The sequence below is a fragment of the Kogia breviceps genome, chromosome 13 (assembly GCF_026419965.1).
Source record: "Kogia breviceps isolate mKogBre1 chromosome 13, mKogBre1 haplotype 1, whole genome shotgun sequence".
NCBI classification, from domain to species: Eukaryota; Metazoa; Chordata; class Mammalia; order Artiodactyla; family Physeteridae; genus Kogia; species Kogia breviceps.
Window position 1 is genome coordinate 906797 of NC_081322.1, and position 19826 is coordinate 926622.

The 19826-nt window shown below is 41.4% G+C and overlaps 1 protein-coding gene across 16 annotated transcripts in view; it reads right to left on the reverse strand.

Moving 5' to 3' along the window:
* DOP1A (DOP1 leucine zipper like protein A) overlaps window positions 1–19826 on the reverse strand; it is a 113001-nt gene that overhangs the window by 1799 nt on the left and 91376 nt on the right. For 8 of the 16 annotated variants that reach the window (XM_067011239.1, XM_067011237.1, XM_067011228.1 and 5 more), the window contains 14 exons: window positions 18410–18465; window positions 17153–17257; window positions 12829–12895; window positions 12531–12675; window positions 12278–12357; window positions 11320–11429; window positions 10912–11061; window positions 10724–10785; window positions 9087–9239; window positions 7817–7953; window positions 6658–6713; window positions 5586–5750; window positions 2564–2693; window positions 1691–1750 (listed from right to left, as the gene is read on the reverse strand). In XM_067011239.1, the coding sequence (XP_066867340.1) occupies window positions 1691–1750; window positions 2564–2693; window positions 5586–5750; window positions 6658–6713; window positions 7817–7953; window positions 9087–9239; window positions 10724–10785; window positions 10912–11061; window positions 11320–11429; window positions 12278–12357; window positions 12531–12675; window positions 12829–12895; window positions 17153–17257; window positions 18410–18465 (1476 nt within the window). Of the gene's footprint in view, window positions 1–238; window positions 263–1690; window positions 1751–2563; window positions 2694–5585; window positions 5751–6657; window positions 6714–7816; window positions 7954–9086; window positions 9240–10723; window positions 10786–10911; window positions 11062–11319; window positions 11430–12277; window positions 12358–12530; window positions 12676–12828; window positions 12896–17152; window positions 17258–18409; window positions 18466–19826 lie in introns of those variants that run through there. The other 8 variants (XM_067011240.1, XM_067011232.1, XM_067011231.1 and 5 more) reach the window with 4 other exon arrangements.

The following is a 19826-nucleotide window of genomic DNA, read 5'->3' on the forward strand; positions in this document are numbered from 1 at the left end:
ACATCAAGTCTCCGTTCCAGACTTGCTAAAACGTGTGCTTCTAACTGAGGCCTTCTGGTGCCAATTATTAATTGGACATTGAGGGTCTAACACCGTAGTAACGTTTTCTAACCTGAACGCACAAGTAAGCTTAGTTGTTAGCTGAATTAGTTTTGCATAGGGGCCGTCAAATCCAAAAGTTGATGTTGTGCTTTGCGTATACTCAAAAAGCTCCCAGGTTTCTGGGTCCCCACTGATGTACCTGGGGACTAGGTCACAGCGGCTGTAGAAGGGACAGAGAGTCTCACACATTTCACTACCCGGCAGTCAGTCAATTACCTTGTGGCCAAACGGCTGAAACGTGCCACGAGACAGCTGCAGAGCCCACAGTGAATCATTACTATCAGCACAGAGCAAGGAAAGGAACTCCCAGGAGAGACCCTGCCGTGCGCTTCTGTGTTGTGCTAAACCGCATGGGAGCAAAGCTGGACCTGGAGTCACAGTAACGCCAGGGTCAGGGCCCCGGCTCTGCCTCTTGCTTACCGTGGGTGTCCTGGGCAAGTACAGAACACTTCCTCACTTATAAGATGGGGCGATGAAGAGAATGTATGTGAAAACCCTTTGTCAACTGCATAAACACAACAGTTTACGTACTTCAAGTCGCTAGTTTGAGAAGTCAGCTAAACTGTACACACACGGTTGTAGACGTCAGTCTCTATCTAGGGAAAGTTCTGAGAGAACTGCAGATGTTGGAACTGGGGCAGAATCATAGATATGAAAACACACTGAGTAAAGGTAATGAAAACAAACAATGAACTAGATAGAAAAAACTATCAAGTGGGACTTAGGAAGCAGAATTATAGTCTCGTATTTGTTAACAAATGGAATTTGCCTTCTGAGATGAGATGTTGCTGAGAAACTTGCACTGTATACTTAATATTTTAATATCACTAGTTTCCTAGTGGAGAAAACAGATGCAAAATCCAGCTTATTTCCTTGTGTGTGCTTACAATGTTTGCTTATTTTAAAATAAAATCCTGTTTCAAATCTGTTTTCCTTTCTCAGAAGTCTACAGGAGCAAACAAGAAAAAAAGATCATCTAGTTCTTTATCTATGGCCAAATTTAAAAAAAAAAGAAAAAAGAAAAAACAGCTATTAGTTTATTTCTTAGTACGAAACCGCTTTCCTTTCTCTCACTTCATAACACCGGCTTTAATGACAGTCCGGGACTGATGACCACACCACCTTCAGTCCCCTGTGTCAGAGTGCAATTCAATAGCCATTAAAGGGTCTACAGAGATGAATTTACTCTGAAGGAAAACGAGTAATATGCTTGAACCCTCTACATAGCTGATTTTCAAATGTAAGGAAACTATGATGTAACCTTTTGTTTATATTCTTGTCAAGATGTACCTTTAAGAGGACTTTTTTCTACTAAGCTCTTGACCAAGGACAGTGCACTTGTTTCAGTGTTTCTGCTTTTCTTAATCAGAACTACACCACCTCCTCAATAATAAAATTAACAAGTCCGACGTGTTTCCGTACGAACTATTTCTCCTTTCACTGCAACGGTCTACGCTTGAAGAAAGACTTCCTTCCTGTTTACCTCTCTCGTCCTGTTGAAATCCAGACCTGGGTTTGTGTCTCAAGATTTGGTCCAGAGGTGGCGGCTTTTGCTGCCACACCACAAGCATCAAAAAGCCCCCCTCACCTGATGCTTGGCCATCTCCAGTCCCTCCACAATCACTGTCTTAAAGTGCTCCTCCTTGTCCTGTGGAAGGAAAGAGGAGAGCTCACAGCCCGTGCTCCACTGGACAGTGGGCTTGGCCATGAAGACCTTGCTGAAGGTGTTCTGGATGGGGAAATGCTTTCCAATCACAACATTTTTTATTCTGTGGGACAAGTGTTGTGCAAGAGACTGTCGTGTTTATCCCTTAGATGAGGGAGGAGTTTCATGAGGACTCTCGTTACTAATGAAATGCAGGGATGACAAGGTACCTGTGCCTGTAACCACCTTGCTTCCGGATTCGCTGTCGGGAGTATTGTTTCCGACCCGGCAACATCAACGTGAAAGTACCCAAGTGCTCTCCTAAACTCCGGACTCAACTTCCATCGCTCATCTCTTCTTTTACTTACTAGTCCCTAAAGAAACAACTCGATTCTAAATCAAGTTCCGCATGTCCTTCGAGGACAACCTCCTTTTAAACCACTGTCCTCCATTCCATCTCTGTCGTGTGTGGAATGTGGTTTAGGAGCTGCTGCCAGAAGAGGGGACCCCAGAAGAGTGGAAAGTTTCTGAGCACTCAAAGCACATATTACAAACTAGGGCTTGCAAAACAACCCAGATCGCCCCCAAATTGTACAATTTAGTTTTGGAATGTTCTGAACGTAAGGAAAAGATGACAAAAGGTTTGTAACAGAGGCCTACTGATGAACATAAGAAACTCACTACTGTTTCCCTGGGTAAAGATCTGTAATTAATTGGCCTGATGCAGAGAGGAAGGTGCACATAAGATACGATGCATCTTACGCATTTTATCTTCTTACTCTTAACAAAAACAAATTGTAGAAAGAACGCCAATACCTTTGCCCTTTTCCGAAGAAGTTTTGCAAGTCGTACTACGTAAGGTTTAAATTCTCGTTGATGTATGCCCTGCCTTCTCACTTCCAAACCGGAATCATCTGAGGCTTCTGGAATAAAGGCCCATCGGTACCTACGTACAGAAGAATGAGACCAGCGTCGGTAAGATGCACGCTGTGCCGTCTGAGACGAGGCCACATAAATCCAGTAGACACGTCACGCGTGAACCCACCACTGTGTAACGGATCCACAGAGCAGCCTGTAGCCCTGTCACCTGGGGCATGTTTCTGAACCTGAGCCTTTACCAGTAAATCAGGACAATATTAACTACCTCATAGAGTTGAAATGAGTACACGAACATTTGTAATGAACAAATGAAATGTGGAAAGTACTCGACACCATTTTTTTCATGACCACAACACACGTAACTTGACAAATGTTTCCATGCTCGTTCATCACTACATAGATAAAAATCTCCAACATATACTTGGCCAGATGTTCCCTAACTACACGGTAAGGGGGCAGAGAACTGAAAGCGTTTAAGAAAGGTTTAAGTAGGCCTTCTTTCATACTTGTATTGTATTTTTATTTTAAGTTTTGTCTTTAATAAGTAAAATTAATATCTGTCTCTGGAAGGAATTCAAACAGTAGACAAGGGCGTGCACCAAAGAGAGGTGGGTAGGCTCCTTCCCACCACAGGCTCCACCAACATTGCCAGTTCCGTGTATATCCATGCAGAGTTTTATTATGCACAAAAGAGCACACGGTCACACAAGCAACCCCCTCCTCTTTTAATAAATCAAATGATGGCTGCTTATTTTCATTACACATCTTGGAGATAAGATCATATAAAACAGCATCCTCTTTAACAGTTACAGAGTACTCCAGTGTTGGAAGGTACTGATTCAACCAGTCTCCTAGATTGTCCGATTTCTTGCTATTACAAATAGTGCCATAATGGATACGCTTATATAACTGCTGACTTTTATGCATGTCTGAGAGGACGGTGACTGGGAGAAGTGCTTGGATATAGCAGAATTACTGGCCTAAAGAGGATCTGTATTTTGAATTTTAGGAAATATAAACCTCTTTGGGAAAAACTAGACGATATCAATGTACTCTTCCAACAAGAGTAAGAATGTCTCTATTGTTAAGGGTAAAAGGAAGTACGCTTTTAGATCTTTACCATTCTGATAGTAACTTTAACTGGAATTTCTCTTATGAGTATGACTGAGCACCTTTTCGTACGTTTTACAAGCCATTCCTTTTCTCTGAACTATTAACCCTGTCATTGGCCCATTTTTCTATTGTGTTATATCCATCTTTACACATTAAGCAAGTCAGACTTGGTCATATACATTGTAAATATCTTTTCCCAACTCAATGCTGCCTTTCAATCTTTATGGTATTTTTTAGTCACACAGAGACTAAAAATTGTTTGTAACTAAATTATGAACTATTTTAAACTTTTGAAAAAAAATCATGCTTAGAAAGATATTACCCTTTCAAGATTATTAAATTCTCCATGTTACCTTTTATCACCTTATAGATTTTGAAAAAAGGCAGTAGTTAAAAGAAAAAAAACTGTAGTTGATATGACAGCATTTTCATCTCTTTTCTGTATGTTGACAAGTAAAGAGTTATGATAAACCCATTTTGGTTCTGATCACAGAAGCTGAAAGGCCACCAGTGGAGCGTAATATTCTTCCTAGAGCGTGAAGACTAGTTTCTGTTCCCTCTGTGAACCTCAGCATCCGAGTTAATTTCGGCCACTTGACTACAATTCTGCTTAGCAGCCTTTTCTGAACTTCTTCAGGAGTAACATCAGTTTAACAGACACCCAGCCGCTGAAATTCATTAACAAGTGGATATATATGGTTTTCAAATGGAAAAAAAATTAAAGGGACTGGAATTAATGTAAAAAAATTTCTAGTTCATCCCATTACATTCAATGAAAAGGAAGCTTGTGCAACAGAAATTTTTAGAGATTTAAGTATATCCAAATGTAGAAAAAGGATTCTGGTGTCTTGCTCTTAATCCTATTAATATTCCATTCCAGAAGAATAATATAACACAATTTTATATATTATATAAATACACATTTGATCATGTGGATAAATTCTCAAATTAGCTACATAGCAATAAAGCAATCATATAGTTTGCCTATTTAAAAAATTTAAATATGAGAAATCATAATTAAATATTTTTGAGCACTTATGAACAAGGCATTTACCTTACATTAGTTTTCTCCCTATTCCCCTCTGCCATTTCTAGTTCAATTCACTGTCTTCTGAAAGAAGAGCCTCCTTGTTTCCAGTCTCCCCACCTCCCATCCTTTCTCCAAACTACACAGCCAAAGTAACATTTCTAAAATACAAGACTGATAACATCACTTCACTCCTTAAAATTCATGCTTCAGCGGCTTCCCACTGTCCTTAGTAAGTTACTAAGTCCAAGTTCTTGAATACAGCTTGTAAGTCCTGTAACTCGGGCCCTTTCCAGCCTCATATCTCAACATGCTGCTCCAGCAATACTGACCTTTCAACACTGCAGACACACCAGGGCCATTCCAACCTCTAAGTCTTCACCCCCGCCTCCCCCAACCATCACTCCACCTCCTCAGTGTAAAACTCCCCTCGGGCCTGCTCTGACCCCTAGAGCTCAGAGGGGTCTCCGCTGTGTGGCCTCACAGCATCCTGCAGAGCTGCCCGAAGAACACCCACGGTGTGTTAACGGCACGTCTCCTACACTGGACTTGAAGCTCCTAAGTCACGTATCCGGCTGCCTCACATGTGCTGCATACTCAACTTGTTGACTGAATGGTCTGTCAGTCTTAATACACACACGACGGCCATTTCCCACACCTTCCAACAACTGTTGCCCTACCATCCTCCTGCCACAACAATTACATTTTAATAAAAATTATGAATACTTCAACTTACACAAAAAAACTTTATCTTAGATGTCACCAACCAAAGCAAATGCATTTCAAACATATCCATTTAATATCCTTACTTTTACTTACATCTGAAACTGAGGAAGATTTTCGGAGGGCAACGCCAGAGCCAAATCCAAAAATTTGCAAGCGGAAAGATAGAGGTTTAACCACCGCTGGCTGTTATATGAAGTAGAAAAGCCATTACCTCCTGTGTAGGTTGTCTCCAGACCAGCCACAGAGGGGCCTGAAGTCCTATAAGCAGGAGAGAGTGCTGTGAGCAGTTGTACCCACTTACTAACAGGTAATTCCTGGAAAATCTCAAAGCGCCAGCTAATGTTTTTCATAATCATTCTGATAAGTGTACCAGTAATCGCCAAGCAAGTTCATGACTTGCTTGTTCTCAAATCAAACATTAATTTTTCTTCTTTAAATTTTAAGAATGTAAAAATAGTAGAGAATAACTTGTTATACTCGAGAAGTATAAAAATACAAGCTGTAAAACCAAGAGGCCTCCCTACTACTCAGTGTCCTGCAAGGATGGTGGGAGGGAAACTTTCTATAATAATCAACACAGTTATTAGTATAGGGGACTCTCTTTTATAAACCTAGGATTAAAGAAGCGTAAAATATATTCAAGACACACAGTGTTAAAGGAACTTTTTAATTTATAAACTTATTTGTACAAAAATTCCTAAATAAAAATAAATTATATTTAGTCACATATTAATAAACTGCTTCTGCTAAAAAAAACCCCAAATTTTAGTACATTACATTGAGATCATCCTGGAAGATACAGACATTTGTATACCTTAGTTACAGGTTACCTGCCATAATAGGTTTTGCTGAATGTCTCAGGAAAAAGATCTGACCCACTAAAACCAATACTGCTCACATGGCTGAAACAGTATTGCTTTAAACTAAATTTGTGTCTAGAGGCCAAAGGCCACACATGTTGATAGTTTAATTCAGTCTAAAATACCTAAGGAATACATGAAACTGTATTATATCCAAATATGATCAACTGGATAATAACGGACTAAATGCATAAAGCGTTCAGATAAAATAACGTCTCTACCCTCCTGGTTGTAAAGTAATGTTCTGGATGATTTTAGGATGCTACACACTGACAAGACTCAATCAAAATGAATTACACATTTACCGTGAAATGTCTTCATCAGCAGTGAGCTCCTGCTCCATCAGCAAAAATACCTGTACCTGAAGACCACGGAAAAAGTGTCAAATGTTTACTTAATCCTTCTTTCAAATTATCTTTAGGCTATATTTTCATTAATCCAAATACCGATTTTAGGATACAACTTTAGGATCTTTAAATTATACTTAGTTTCCAAAAGTAAAACTGAAAATTCAGCGCAGAGCCTTGCTACTAATTTGGCAGAGGTGAGATGAACGCATGGGCTTACTTGGTGATTATGGAACAGAGATACAGTTATCAAAAAAGGAAAAATCTTGGGCTTCCCTGGTGGCGCAGTGGTTGAGAGTCCGCCTGCCGACGCAGGGGACGCGGGTTCGTGCCCAGGTCCGGGAAGATCCCACGTGCCGCGGAGCGGCTGGGCCCGTGAGCCGTGGCCGCTGAGCCTGCGCGTCCGGAGCCCGTGCTCCGCAACGGGAGAGGCCACAGCGGTGAGAAGCCCGCGTACCGCAAAAAAAAAAATAAATAAATAAAAGGAAAAATATTGAAGCCAATTTCTTTATGGGGAAGTTATAATGCTGGGTTTTTGGAGTTACAGATTCCTGTCCCTTTCCTTTCTCATCTCTTTCCCCAGCTCCCCACATTGTTCAGATGAGGGCGACAGGGCATGCTCTGGGAGGGGAACGGACTGGTGTAGTGGGACTTAGGAAGGTTTTATTGTTGGGGGGTTTACAAAATCTTGTCAAAGTCTCTCTGAAGCAGCTTACCTGGGTAAGCGCTGCACTTCAAGAGTGATACATGCCCTACGTCAGGCCACCTAAATCTAGCTAAACCATCTCTAATCGCTCGCAAGGTGCTGCAAAAGGCAGGAGGAACCAGGCGTGGCAGCCATGACAAAGTTAAAACTTTGGTGTAGCTGAGAATGAACTAAACCAGATCAGACGAGGTCATGATTCGCAAGGAGCTAATAATTGCTAATGTTGCATAAGCTGTGTGGAGACAGAATCTGACTTGTTTTACTATTTTCATCTGTACAAATTGTCAGTAACAGGCTTAACTGGAGTTCAGCTGTCTTCCAAGATTAGTTTTTATCTGGTAAGCATGTTCATGCTTGTCACATTGTTTTATAATTTAGATTTATGACCTCATTGAAATAAAACTGACTCACAAGCTCTGTGATCATGGTAGGCCAGAGTGAGGTAAGATGTTGTGGAGACATTCTTAAAAGTAACACTCTGAAGAAGAGGAACACTTGAGAGTGCAGGGTTGGCACCTGAGGCAAACGGAGACTCTCAACCAATCTCTCTGAAAACAGACACAACAGTATATTTTCAGTGTCAGGTAGAATCGTTGTCATGTGAGCTTTTCTACATAACCGAGTTCAGTGCTTCTCAAACCATCTATGATGGTCAACTTTTAAAACAATTTCCAGTCTGCTGCAGATCGATACTTTCATAAAATATAATAAAAATGAATTACCAGAAAAAATCAAATTTAAAAAAGATAAATAAAATACCATGCCATGTTCTTATTACTAGATTCAACAGATTCTATCACATTGCTATAAAGGCTGAAAACGCTTACTCTACATTTCTGAACTTATCATGGATGGAATGACAGACTGACACTGGTCCACGGACCACGCTTTGAGTAGCACCGATCTAGTCGACTGGAAAAAAAATCACAGGGCAAACAGTGTGCATGTTGCCCGCTGGACGTTAGGTATAAAGGGTTAGAAAAGGAGGAGTCACTTGTCTTCCGGGAGAGAGAAATAATCTCAGTAAAGAGAAGACAACTGCCATCCCCAGCCCCGTCCCCGCGCAGCCTGCTGCGGCTGCCTGCTGCCCAAGCCCACTGACTCCGCGGCAAACCACACCGCCCGGGGCCGCTTCACGGCCGTCACGGAGCCGCGTGCCGGCACTGGGTGACCACCGCCCTGACGCCCTTCGGGACACACAGAGCCGCCAAACCCTTTCGATGGAGGTTAGCAAAAACCTTAAACGACCCCCTACCCTGGCCCCAAACTCTAGATCTCCACCTACTTCTAGCTAAAATAGAGGCGAGGCTATGCCTCTAGTTCAGGCCCCTCCTTTAAAGGTGTATAACCTCTCATCCGCCACGAAAAAACCCACTAATATGCCTGTCTGCAGTAGAACAGTCTTACACCTCATTCTCAAACATGAATTCCTAGGAAATCTGACCCAAACAATAAAATGGAGACCATGTTTAGGCAACTCCTATCAACTCAGTGTCTGATTTCTTTTACATACTGGTGGTGATAATTTTTGTCGTTTCAATAGAACAAATTTCTGATTCAACAGCATTCTCCATCTACCAACGCTTGCTGTATTTCACCCCAACTTACAACTTATGGAGAAGGTAATTTCTAAGGAATCAAAAAATTTGGAAAATAGAGAAAACAGTTTTCCACTATTTACCTTGTATATCTGGAAGATATTTCTGATACTGGTCAATCTCACTGCTAAAAATCGCAAATGCTAATCTTTTCAGAAGCATGGCTCTCTGCTCTAGCTCCGCATCACGGTTTGCAAAGAGGTTAAGTGAGCTGCTCTGGGCCACAGCTACACGAGCTGGAAGGAAAAAAACAAAGCAAGTGAGAGACGCTGTGATACAGTCATCAGGCGATTTGAAAAAAGATGATTCTGGTTGTTTGTTTTTAAGAATGTCTAGACCCTATGACACCCGGGAGAGAGGACCTCAGGAGAGAGGACTTGGGGCTCCTCTCCCGAGGCGGAAGGACTGGCAAACAGGTCTAGCATAGACAAGCCAGAAGACCAAGGGGCGGGAACTGCAACGTGGAGAGAGGAAAAAATTTAGAACTGTAGGTTTCAGAAGGTAAAATCACTAACAATGCCATTTTATAAAACCCTTTATTATTTTAGGCCATCTGCCGAAATCCTTCTCACTGCTTTAAACATCTTTGGCCTGGCCAGGCCTAGCCTACCTGGCTCTCCTTCCTCATGTCTTGTACTCACCCCCATTCCCTCTCCTGCGGGCACACTGTCTCGCCTGCTCTTCCTTGAATTCACCGAGCTTGTTCCTACCCTGAGACCTTTATTATTTTTGTCCCTTATTCCCGGAATACTCTGTCCCTAGGCCTTCTCATGGTTGGTTTCTTTAGTTTCACATCAGGTATGAACTCTTGAGCTGTTATTAAAATCTATCGTATCACGCTATTTCCTTCACAACTTCCTACCTACTGTCTGAAATAATCTCATCGATTGGATAACGCCTGGCCCATTTTGGTCTTTTAATAAATAACTGTTAAATAGATGAATCTGAACCTTAAAACAAACCGGTGAAGATTAGAGAGAATACGCTGTCCCTTTTCCAGAGGGGGAAACTGCAGCTTGGGTTAAGAACTGACAAGAAATTCGACAGATTCATCCAACTTCACTGCTATTTAAGGTCATTAGTTTAATAACTTTCAAACTTTTAGAAAACCAAGAAAACCTTTTTTTTTTTTTTTTCCAGATTAGATACTATGAGGAAGCCTAATATGTAAGCCAGTAAGATAGAGAAGAAGTGGGCTGGAGAGTGATTCTGGCCTTCCTGGCCCCTCTTCTTTCTTCCTTCCGAGAACATAAACACAGCCCCAGGACTCTTTTTTGGCCGAGCCATGCAGCGCGTGGGGTTCCCCGACCAGAGACTGACCGCGTGCCCCCTGCAGCGGAAGCTCGGAATCTTAACCGCTGGCCCACCAGGGGAGCCCCCAGAGCCCCAGGAGTTGGAAGGAGTTGTTTGCTAGGTTTGTTCCTACCGCCTGCCTACCTGCCAGTCTTTCACTCGTTCAGTGATCACTTACTGAGTGCCACGTTCTGTGTCACGTGCTGAGGAAACGGTCTGGGGACAGATCTGACATGGCCAAATAGTTTTACTTATTATTTATCAACTATGTTGTCCTTTTTAAGTTTTAACATTATGTTCCTATCGGGTACTAAGTATAACTCGACAAAGAGCTAATTCTCAACAGTTTCTAGAAAAGAGCAAAGTAGATACGAATGGATCCTGTATAGGAAATTCACTGCTTGGGTTGTCACCCCGCAATACTCACTCATCAAATCTCTAAATGTCGTCTTATCATGTGTCATCAGATTGTCCATAATTGCTCTCCAACTGAAAGAGACAAGGATTATGATATGTAAATAAGAGTTTGTTGTTGTTTATTATTATTTAAAAAGTGTTCTACTTTGCAGACGGTACTTGATTCCAAGAGACTCTGTTAGAAGCAAGGCGACTTACTGATTAACACAGGAGGCGTCCATCTGAAAGAAGCTGGGGTCCATGAAGAGGTCAAAGGCTTCTTTTTTCCACGCTCTCCGTGTGTACTGATACCCACTGAGGCTGCTCAGCAGCTGGACACAGGCTCGGTAACTAGGGGCATTGTGTGCGCTAGGAGGAAGGAAAACCACTTTAACCCGTATGTTACAACTTCAATCATCGTATCACGTTACACCTAAGTGCTCACAGTTACCTAAAGCACTGATGGGAAACAGAAAGCACTATAAGAGAAATCATTGTTTTATCACTATAATTCAAGGTAAAAATAAAGTCATTTTGTGGTAATTCCAAAAATGGCAATAAAGGAACACAATTTATTTTTAACAGAGTATGAATTCACTAACACATCTAGTTAAATAATAATAGTACCTGTGATTCCGGAGGTAGGGCACAACATAATGCATAATATTTACAAGTAAAGGAATAACCCGTTCTTTTTCATCACTGTAGAAAACCATATCCAAAAGATGAGCCAAAACCTAAAAAAACGTTAAGAAATGAAATGGAATGTATAATCTGAGAGCTGAAACTGACAGCACTCAGAGGTGGTTTTCAGTCTGTGAGAAAACCTAGAATACCTTAAAATTAGAAAAACCTAAAATCATATCTCCCTAAGCCACTTTTACGTGAATGGTTTCTGCCACAATTTGCGGTTTTTTCCCATTATAACTATAGGGTATAAATACGGGAAACTTTTACTATTTCTAACCAAGACAGGGAAGAAGAGAAAAAGAGAGGTTAAGAACCTTCCAATGTGACCGTGAGTAAACAGCAAATTTAAGACTAGAAACTCGGTATTCCCTTCCCCTGACTGGGTTACCAGGTGGCCTGGGAAAAACCCAACCACATGAATGGAGCTGCAACTCTGTCAGGCTGGTCTTAGTCACACTGTGTTAATCTCTCTCTGTACCCACATCTGTGAAGGGGAAACAAAAGTGCCCTGGTAACAGGGCATGAAAAGGAGCACGTCAGAGGGTGTACATAAAAATGTGGGGTTAGCTGTAAATGCTTTGTAGTGGCATCGTTATACCACCTCCACCCCTCCCTACCGCACTGTGATACCAAAGCACTGAGCATGTTTAAAAAGTACCCTTTTAAAAAATAGTGCATGGGCGGGAAGCAATCGCTAAAGTTAGTATCACTAATATTTAACAAACTATGAATCTGAATACAAAGTCAAAACCTTATTTTATATCGTGATTTCTTGAAGTACAAAACAGTTTTTCAAATTAAAATCTTCTCTGTAAGAATCACTTGCTGCTACTATTGAATTGTGAAGCTGTGTCCTTGAAAGTTCGTGTGAAAACACCCGAGAACGTTTATTTACCTCAGAGAGTAACGTCAGTGCGTGGACGCTATACACAGAAGGGGTTATGCTTGAGGTCTCCATTGCAGGTGATAACATATCTAAGTAAGAGAGAAGACAGGTAAAGATATGGTTAGGCTTCCTTCCCACCGAAAAAAGCCACCTGCTAAACACGAGAGCACAGAGGAGTGTACTGTGCTCACAGTGCCGACTGCAGTAAGTTCTCAGTGAACGGATGCCTGCAAATACAAACTTAAACGTCTGGGGTCAATACCTTCGACGTCAGGCTCCACGTTGGCTCCATCCACCATTATTTTGGGAGAAGGTTTAACTTCCAGATTCCGCCGCAGCCAAGTTGTCTGCTCCAGAGAAGAGCCAGCGATTGCACCAATCGCATCCACTATTTTATGAGTCACGTCCTGAAGAGACACGGGTAACCCACCAGATCTACATACGCACGCGGGCGCACGCACAGAACTTCACAGATGGCCTCGCCTGACTTCCCCAGTTTAGAGCTGAGGAACTGAGAAACACGGAGTTTGGGCAACAGCTCTCAGTTCTGAATGACTTACCTGGAGGTCTCTTTGGTCTTTTTTATTTTCCAAACTAGGGTTTTTCATAATAAACTCATTCAAAACCCTAAAAGGACCAAAGAAAAAAAACAAACAGGAAATATTAGTGTAAGGAAAATGATGCAATCTAGTTTTTCACAGTGAGCAAGTGGTTTTGTGGCCTGAATCTCTATTTTATATGCTTAATGAATGTATGTATATATGGATATCCTATGACTCAGGTGAAATGCATAAACATATGCCTGAAAGACCTATACGAGGATGTTTATAACAGCATTATTTGTAGAATCCCAAACAGGAAAGAACCCAAATGTCCAGCAACAGAAGAGATAAATTGTGGCATATTCACACAATGAAACACCAAACAGCAATGAAAAGGAATAAATTATAGCATGAAATTACGCGGATAAATTTTATAAACATATGTTGTGTGAAAGAAGTAGACACAAAAGAAAATATTTATATATAATTATTATTCAAAACAAGACAAAATTTATCTGTGTTGTTAGAAGTCAGAACAGCGGTTATCTTGGGGCAAAGGGAAAGGACAGTAATTGGGAGGGGACCTGAGGGGACATATAATGTCTTATTTCTTAATTTAGGTTTGGGGTTGAACAGTTGGTATGTTCACTTCATAATAACTTGTGGAGTTGTATACTTATAATTTGTATGTTTTCTGTATGTGTTTTATACATCAACAAAAGATTTTTAAAATACCCCAAATCCCACCAATCTTAAATTGTAATATAAAAACGGTTTCGTGTGTGTGTGTGTGTACATATACACAGACAGGTGTAAAAGATTAAAAATACCTCATGAATGGAAAAAAATCCATTTCCATTGTTTGCTAAAATTCCACTCAATATTTACCTTGACTTGCTTTTATTAAGATAAATTATATGTATAATTATTTCCAAACTAATATGAAAAGTGATATTGAAGAGCAATCATATCGATTTCTATTATTTCTAGATGATCAGTGGAATGGTTGGGGGAAATAATAAGCCACAGAAATTTAAAAAGGGAATTTTCTAGTATAACTGAAAATGTCCAACTTTTAATTTAAACACTCAGAAGATAACACACATTGAGAAGGAGGTAGGATCCTTCGTTATCCGAGAAACAAGCAAGGCAGAAAAAAACTGGTGAGGAAACAGTAAAATCTTGTGGGGGAGAAGCTACAAGTCATAATGGATGGCCTCCGTTTTTAATGCCATCAGCCAGCAGGGTATTTGGTGGCGATTCAAAGACCTGCCCGTATAGCCCCTCTTTGAGCCTCAGAACAATTCAGAGGCAGGTCAGGCAGGTACTGTTATTCTTGACAGACGGGGAAGCAGTCTTGGAGAAGTTTACTGACGTACCCAGGGGTGCCAGAGGTGAGGGTTAGAGCTAGAGATCAGAAGATAAGAACCAGAAATCTTCGCGAGAACGCTGTTTGAGTTCCAGTGTTTACCGTTATCTGCCGTCACTAAAAATGATCATACACACTGGTTACCTTAACCTTTGATCCAGGAACTGCAGACAGTGAGCCCACTGCCCCTTTCATTCCACCTTCAAGGTCGAGAGCTCCTGCGGCTTTGTGGTTTGGAAAACAGACAGCACGAGGGTCTAGGATGATCGTGACCCCGCCCCGAGCAGGGCTGCCAGCGCACTGCGGCCGGGCTGGGCCCCGGTGTCACTCAGCCTCTGCAGGCTGATCTGCTCTCGCCCAGCGCTCATCACGGTCTCCCCACCCCTTCTCCGCTTCCTGGTGGAGGGCCACACTCCTACATTTACCGGAACACCCGACGCCATTTCACTAAAGAGCCCTCACTTTCCCTCGCCTCCACTTCAAAAGTTTTCAGACCACTGGTTGCCAAACCAGAATCACCAGTTTTCTTAAGGACAACAGAGGAGCTAAGTCTGTGTATACAGATCTTGACAACTACCCATTTAAAATCACCATCAGACGGTTTCCCCGGTGGCGCAGCGGTTGGGAGTCCGCCTGCCGATGCGGGGGACGCGGGTTCGAGCCCCGGTCCGGGAGGATCCCACGTGCCGCGGGGCGGCTGGGCCCGTGAGCCGTGGCCGCTGAGCCTGCGCGTCCGGAGCCCGTGCTCCGCAACGGGAGAGGCCGCTGCAATGAGAAGCCACTGCAGTGAGAAGCCTGCGCACCGCGACAAAGAGTGGCCCCCGTTCGCCTCCACTAGAGAAAGCTCGCGCACAGCAACGAAGACCCAACGCAGCCAAAAGTAAAATTACCATCAGAGCTACAGGGGTTGAACAGAAGGTCAAAGCTCTTTGCACTTGGTTGAATTTACATCCATTCAGCGCGATAACATGTTGACTGTGTGAGGTAATGTAACCCAGGTTGGAGAAAAGTGTATTCCCTTTCCTTCCCCTCTTCTGTCTTAAGCAGTCCTTTCCAAACTTTAAGGTGTACTCAAATCACTTGAGACTTGTAAAAATGCAGATTCTGATTCGGGTGGTCTGCAGTGGAGACTGAGACTCTACATTTCTAACAAGCTCCCAGGTGACTCCAGTGCTGCTGGTTGAAGGATCAACCTTTGAGTAGCAAAGTCCTGGAGGAAACGCAAGACTTCCCTGGTGGTGCAGTGGTTAAGACTCCCCGCTCCCAACGCAGGGGGCTCGGGTTTGATCCCCGGTCAGAGAACGAGATCCCACATGCGTGCCGCAACTAAAGAGCCCGCCTGCCGCAACCAAGACCCGGCATAGCCAAATAAGTAAATAAATTAATTTTTAAAATGCAGCCTTCTTTGTCTCACTCTTACACCTGCCATTCCCTGGTCTCCATCCCCTCCCAGCTGTCTCTGGAATCTGGTGCTATCAAGGAGCCCCCCTCTCTCTACAATCTTCTGTCTAGCACTCTCCTCTTATGTAACACTTATCATCGGCCAGGCACTATTCTAGGAATTTAACAAATATTAATTCATTTAATCCTCGTAACAACTTTATGAGGGGGGCACTGTTATCGTCCCCATTTTACAGACAGAGAGCTTAATAACCTGCCCGAGGCCATGCAGCAAAGAAGTAAAGGAGCTGGGATCTGAATCCAGGAAGCGTCTTTGCTGTTCACTACTCAACATCCTCAGGTCATCCTTACCATTAATGATGACGTTCAAATCACACTTCCTCCTGCTACCTTGTCAGTTCTCTTTCTTCTCATGATCACACATTCAAAGAATAATCCACACTTACTTTCTCACTCTAACCCTTGCTGTGCTTATTGTCTCACCAAACTCCTCTCTCCTAAATCACCAATCCTCTCCAAAATCATCAGTAAATACAGCCTCTTATTATACATCATCTTCCTTAATCTTTCTGAAGGGGCTAGCCATGCCCTCTTAAATTCTCTTTGCTTCTAGAACATTGAATATACCTTCTTTTCTTCTGATGTTTCAGTGTTTGCTTTTCTATCTCCTTTGCTGGCCCCCTTTCCTTCTTTGTTTGTCCTGTTGTTTCAACCCCACCACCCACAGCACACAAACGTGCTGCCTCCCACCAGAAACAATTCCTAGTCCATCTTCTTTTCCCTGTGACCCATTCTATTAATTTGCCCGTCACGACCCTCCTCAAAAACCTGCCCCCACCCCCACCCCCTGCCCAAGACCGAACTTCTTCGTGAAAATGCAAAATCCTTCCCCCTTCCAGCCCCCATCTTCCTTTGCGTCCACCCACCATCCCACTGCTGCGCCCTACTTCACAGCCAAACGAGACCAGGAACCTTGCGCAGTGCACCCTCCCCCCTTCCTGTTCCACAGAGGCTTTCTGCTCCTACCACCTCCACTCACTGAGCAAATGCTTCTTAGGGACACATTATGAACCAAGAATAATGGAGAGCAAAAGACAGACACTGCCTAGGACATCACGGTGCATGCAGTTAAGGGTGACTGGAATTTATCAAATAATCACACACATTATTAACACAGATCAGGAAACAACGTGACAGAGAGAAAAATAACTCTCCCAAATCTTTTTATGTTTAGGGCCCTGAACTCAAATGACCCCCCGCTAGGAAGTTCCCCTTCAGCCAGCCATCCTACTCACCCTTACCCCTTTCAATCCCACACTTTCTCCTAAGTGACTACAGTTGCAACAGCTTTACGTTAGCACATGTACATTTTCCATGTGTATAAACACACAATGTTCCCTCCGAACCCTCCCCCCCTTTTTCTTTATTGGCCTCATATTATACATCTAGTGCTGTACCTTGAGAATCCTACGAGAAGGTAGAGGTCACACAGTCACCCAAATGTTATTCAGCAATCAGACAATGAACATTATTCTTTTATTTGAAATCATATTTTTAAGGGAAATTGCTTACCCAAGTATAAGAAACTGCCCTGGGGCCGGAAGGCTCAATTGTATGGAGTCTTTCAGAAGTATCAACAATGATGCCCAGCTATCCACTAAATTGGGCACTGGAATTCTGCAAGATAAACATAGCTTCTATATCTAGAGAAAGCCAACATCAACTTTAATTTTCCCTATATTTCCCCAGTCTTTACCATATTTTCCTACTACTTTCTCTGAAACATTTCCTGGATTTTTACAGACTGTGATAGAACATTTTTAAAAGCTTTATATTTTCTACTAATATTATATATAAAAAGAAAACCAAGCACACTGAAAATATCCAGTGTAAATTATTAGTCTAGAAATTCTGCTCTATAGAAATAACAGTTTTTAATCATATGGACTCTCAAAAGTAAAATACAACTGCAATAAATCTCAGTTTAATTACTGCCATTATAGTTACCTACTCAATCCTATTCTCTCCACATCTCTCTTATATTGGCTCTTTTTCCTTCACCTATGAGTCTCGATCTCATCTAAGGGAGAGCTGTCAATCTATCCTGAATATCAATCACCTCTAGAGAAATTAAGATTATTACCTGTTTCCGGCTGACCTTAACCCTAACTCCTCTCTATGTATCTAAATTCTGCTTTTAGGCAGCCCTTGCTCTAAACCACAAACAGTTTAACCTAACTTTATAAATGTTAATCATAGATCACAAACTGTTCCCAAGCTTGATGATTAAAATGGAAACTACCCTATAAGGGAGGATTAAGATTCAGGTTCTTAAGTAAGAAGTTTATCAAAACTCAAATCAACTAACTTCTGTTCAGTTGTCAGTTAAATGCAAAACTGGAATATCACAAAAAGAAGATATTTTCATATCATCATTCCTAACATTAAAAACAGATTAGATTACCATGTGTTCGTCTATATCAAAATAATGGATTTAGTGGCAGTAGGCATGGTTTCAAGAGTAGGATGTAGCTTTTCATTCATATTTAAATAATTTTCTTACAATTCACTGTTTTAATGTCCAGTGTATCTTTAATACACTTAGGTGTTTACGTTCATAGGATTTGCATGACTGGGTCATTAAGAGACCAATGAACTTTATTAGTATATCCGTAAACAATGTTTTTCTGTTTCTACTATTAGTTCTTTTAGTTTTAGAAGGAAAAACATAAGCAACTTGTTGAAAGAATTCAGGTGCTTTCTCCTATATTTCCTAACTTTTATACATTGCTAAATGAAATGAGGAGAGATCCACATCAGTTATCTTACCTTTGAATATAAGCAAAGAAAAACTGAAGCATGCAGACTTCCAGAGAAAGATGTTTCTATAAACAAAAGAAATCAGTTTTATAGTGAAGAAAAATGCTGCCTTTCCTTTTCATAGTTGCAACTACTCTGTATTTTACTGCCAATTTTAAATTAAAAAATGAAAAGCAAACAAAATCAAACACTAGGTTGTCATAAAAACCACGCAGCTCTCTTCCATGTAGCAGGGAAAACACAATACAAAAGCTATTTAAAAAGCTGAAAATGGACAGAAGAAATCAAACTATTCTCACAGTCCCCCCCCCAAGCCCATATCCACAGTTGATACCCCAGTCATTACTTTTAGTGATCCATTCACTCTAAGCGTCAACACTATTTTTATTTTAATCAGCCTATGCTTGGCTGGGGCTATCAGAATTAGGTTGAAATTTTTTATGAAATGGGAATTTAAATCTATTTTACCACATGTTTCTGTTAAATTAGTGTAGTTGTCCCAAATTTGAACTAAATCCTAATGTAATCTTTAACTAAAGGTAGTGCTGAGTGTAACATGTAACAAAAAGAACACAACTGTCCTTAAAAATCAGTAACTGGCAAGAAAATAATACTGATGTACATCGAAATTTACCAACTCGTTACTTTTTAGTATGAACTATTCCCTTGAAAACTTCCCCTTTTACCACATAAAGAAAAATTCAGAATTTAGTACATTGAGAGCAGGGGGAGCAGCAGTTGAGAGGTGTAGAATCTGCTCTTATTTGTTTTTATATCCTTCACACTTAGCCCAATATCTCGGGCACAAGTAGATGCTCAAAATGTTATGCTGAATTGAGCTTTCACCTGCAAATTTAAAATCCTATCACAAATGCCCCAGAGGTGATTTCAGAACAGTAAGGAAATTGTTATAAAGTTAATAAGAGGATTAATCTCCAAAACATACAAGCAACTCATGCAGCTCAATATCAACAAAACAAACAACCCAATCCAATAATGGGCAGAAGACCTAAATAGACAGTTCTCCAAAGAAGATATACACATTGCCAACAAACACATGAAAGAATGCTCAACGTCATTAATCATTAGAGAAATGCAGATCAAAACTACAATGAGATATCATCTCACACCCGTCAGAATGGCCATCATCAAAAAATCTACAAACAATAAATGCTGGAGAGGGTGTGGAGAAAAGGGAACCTTCCTACACTGTTGGTGGGAATGTAAATTGAAACAGCCACTATGGAGAACAGTATGGAGGTTCCTTAAAAAACTAAAAATAGAACTACCATACGACTCAGCAATCCCACTACTGGGCATATAGCCTGAGAAAACCATAATTCAAAAAGAGTCATGCACCACAATGTTCACTGCAGTACTATTTACAATCTCCAGGACACGGAAGCAACCTAAGTGTCCATCGACA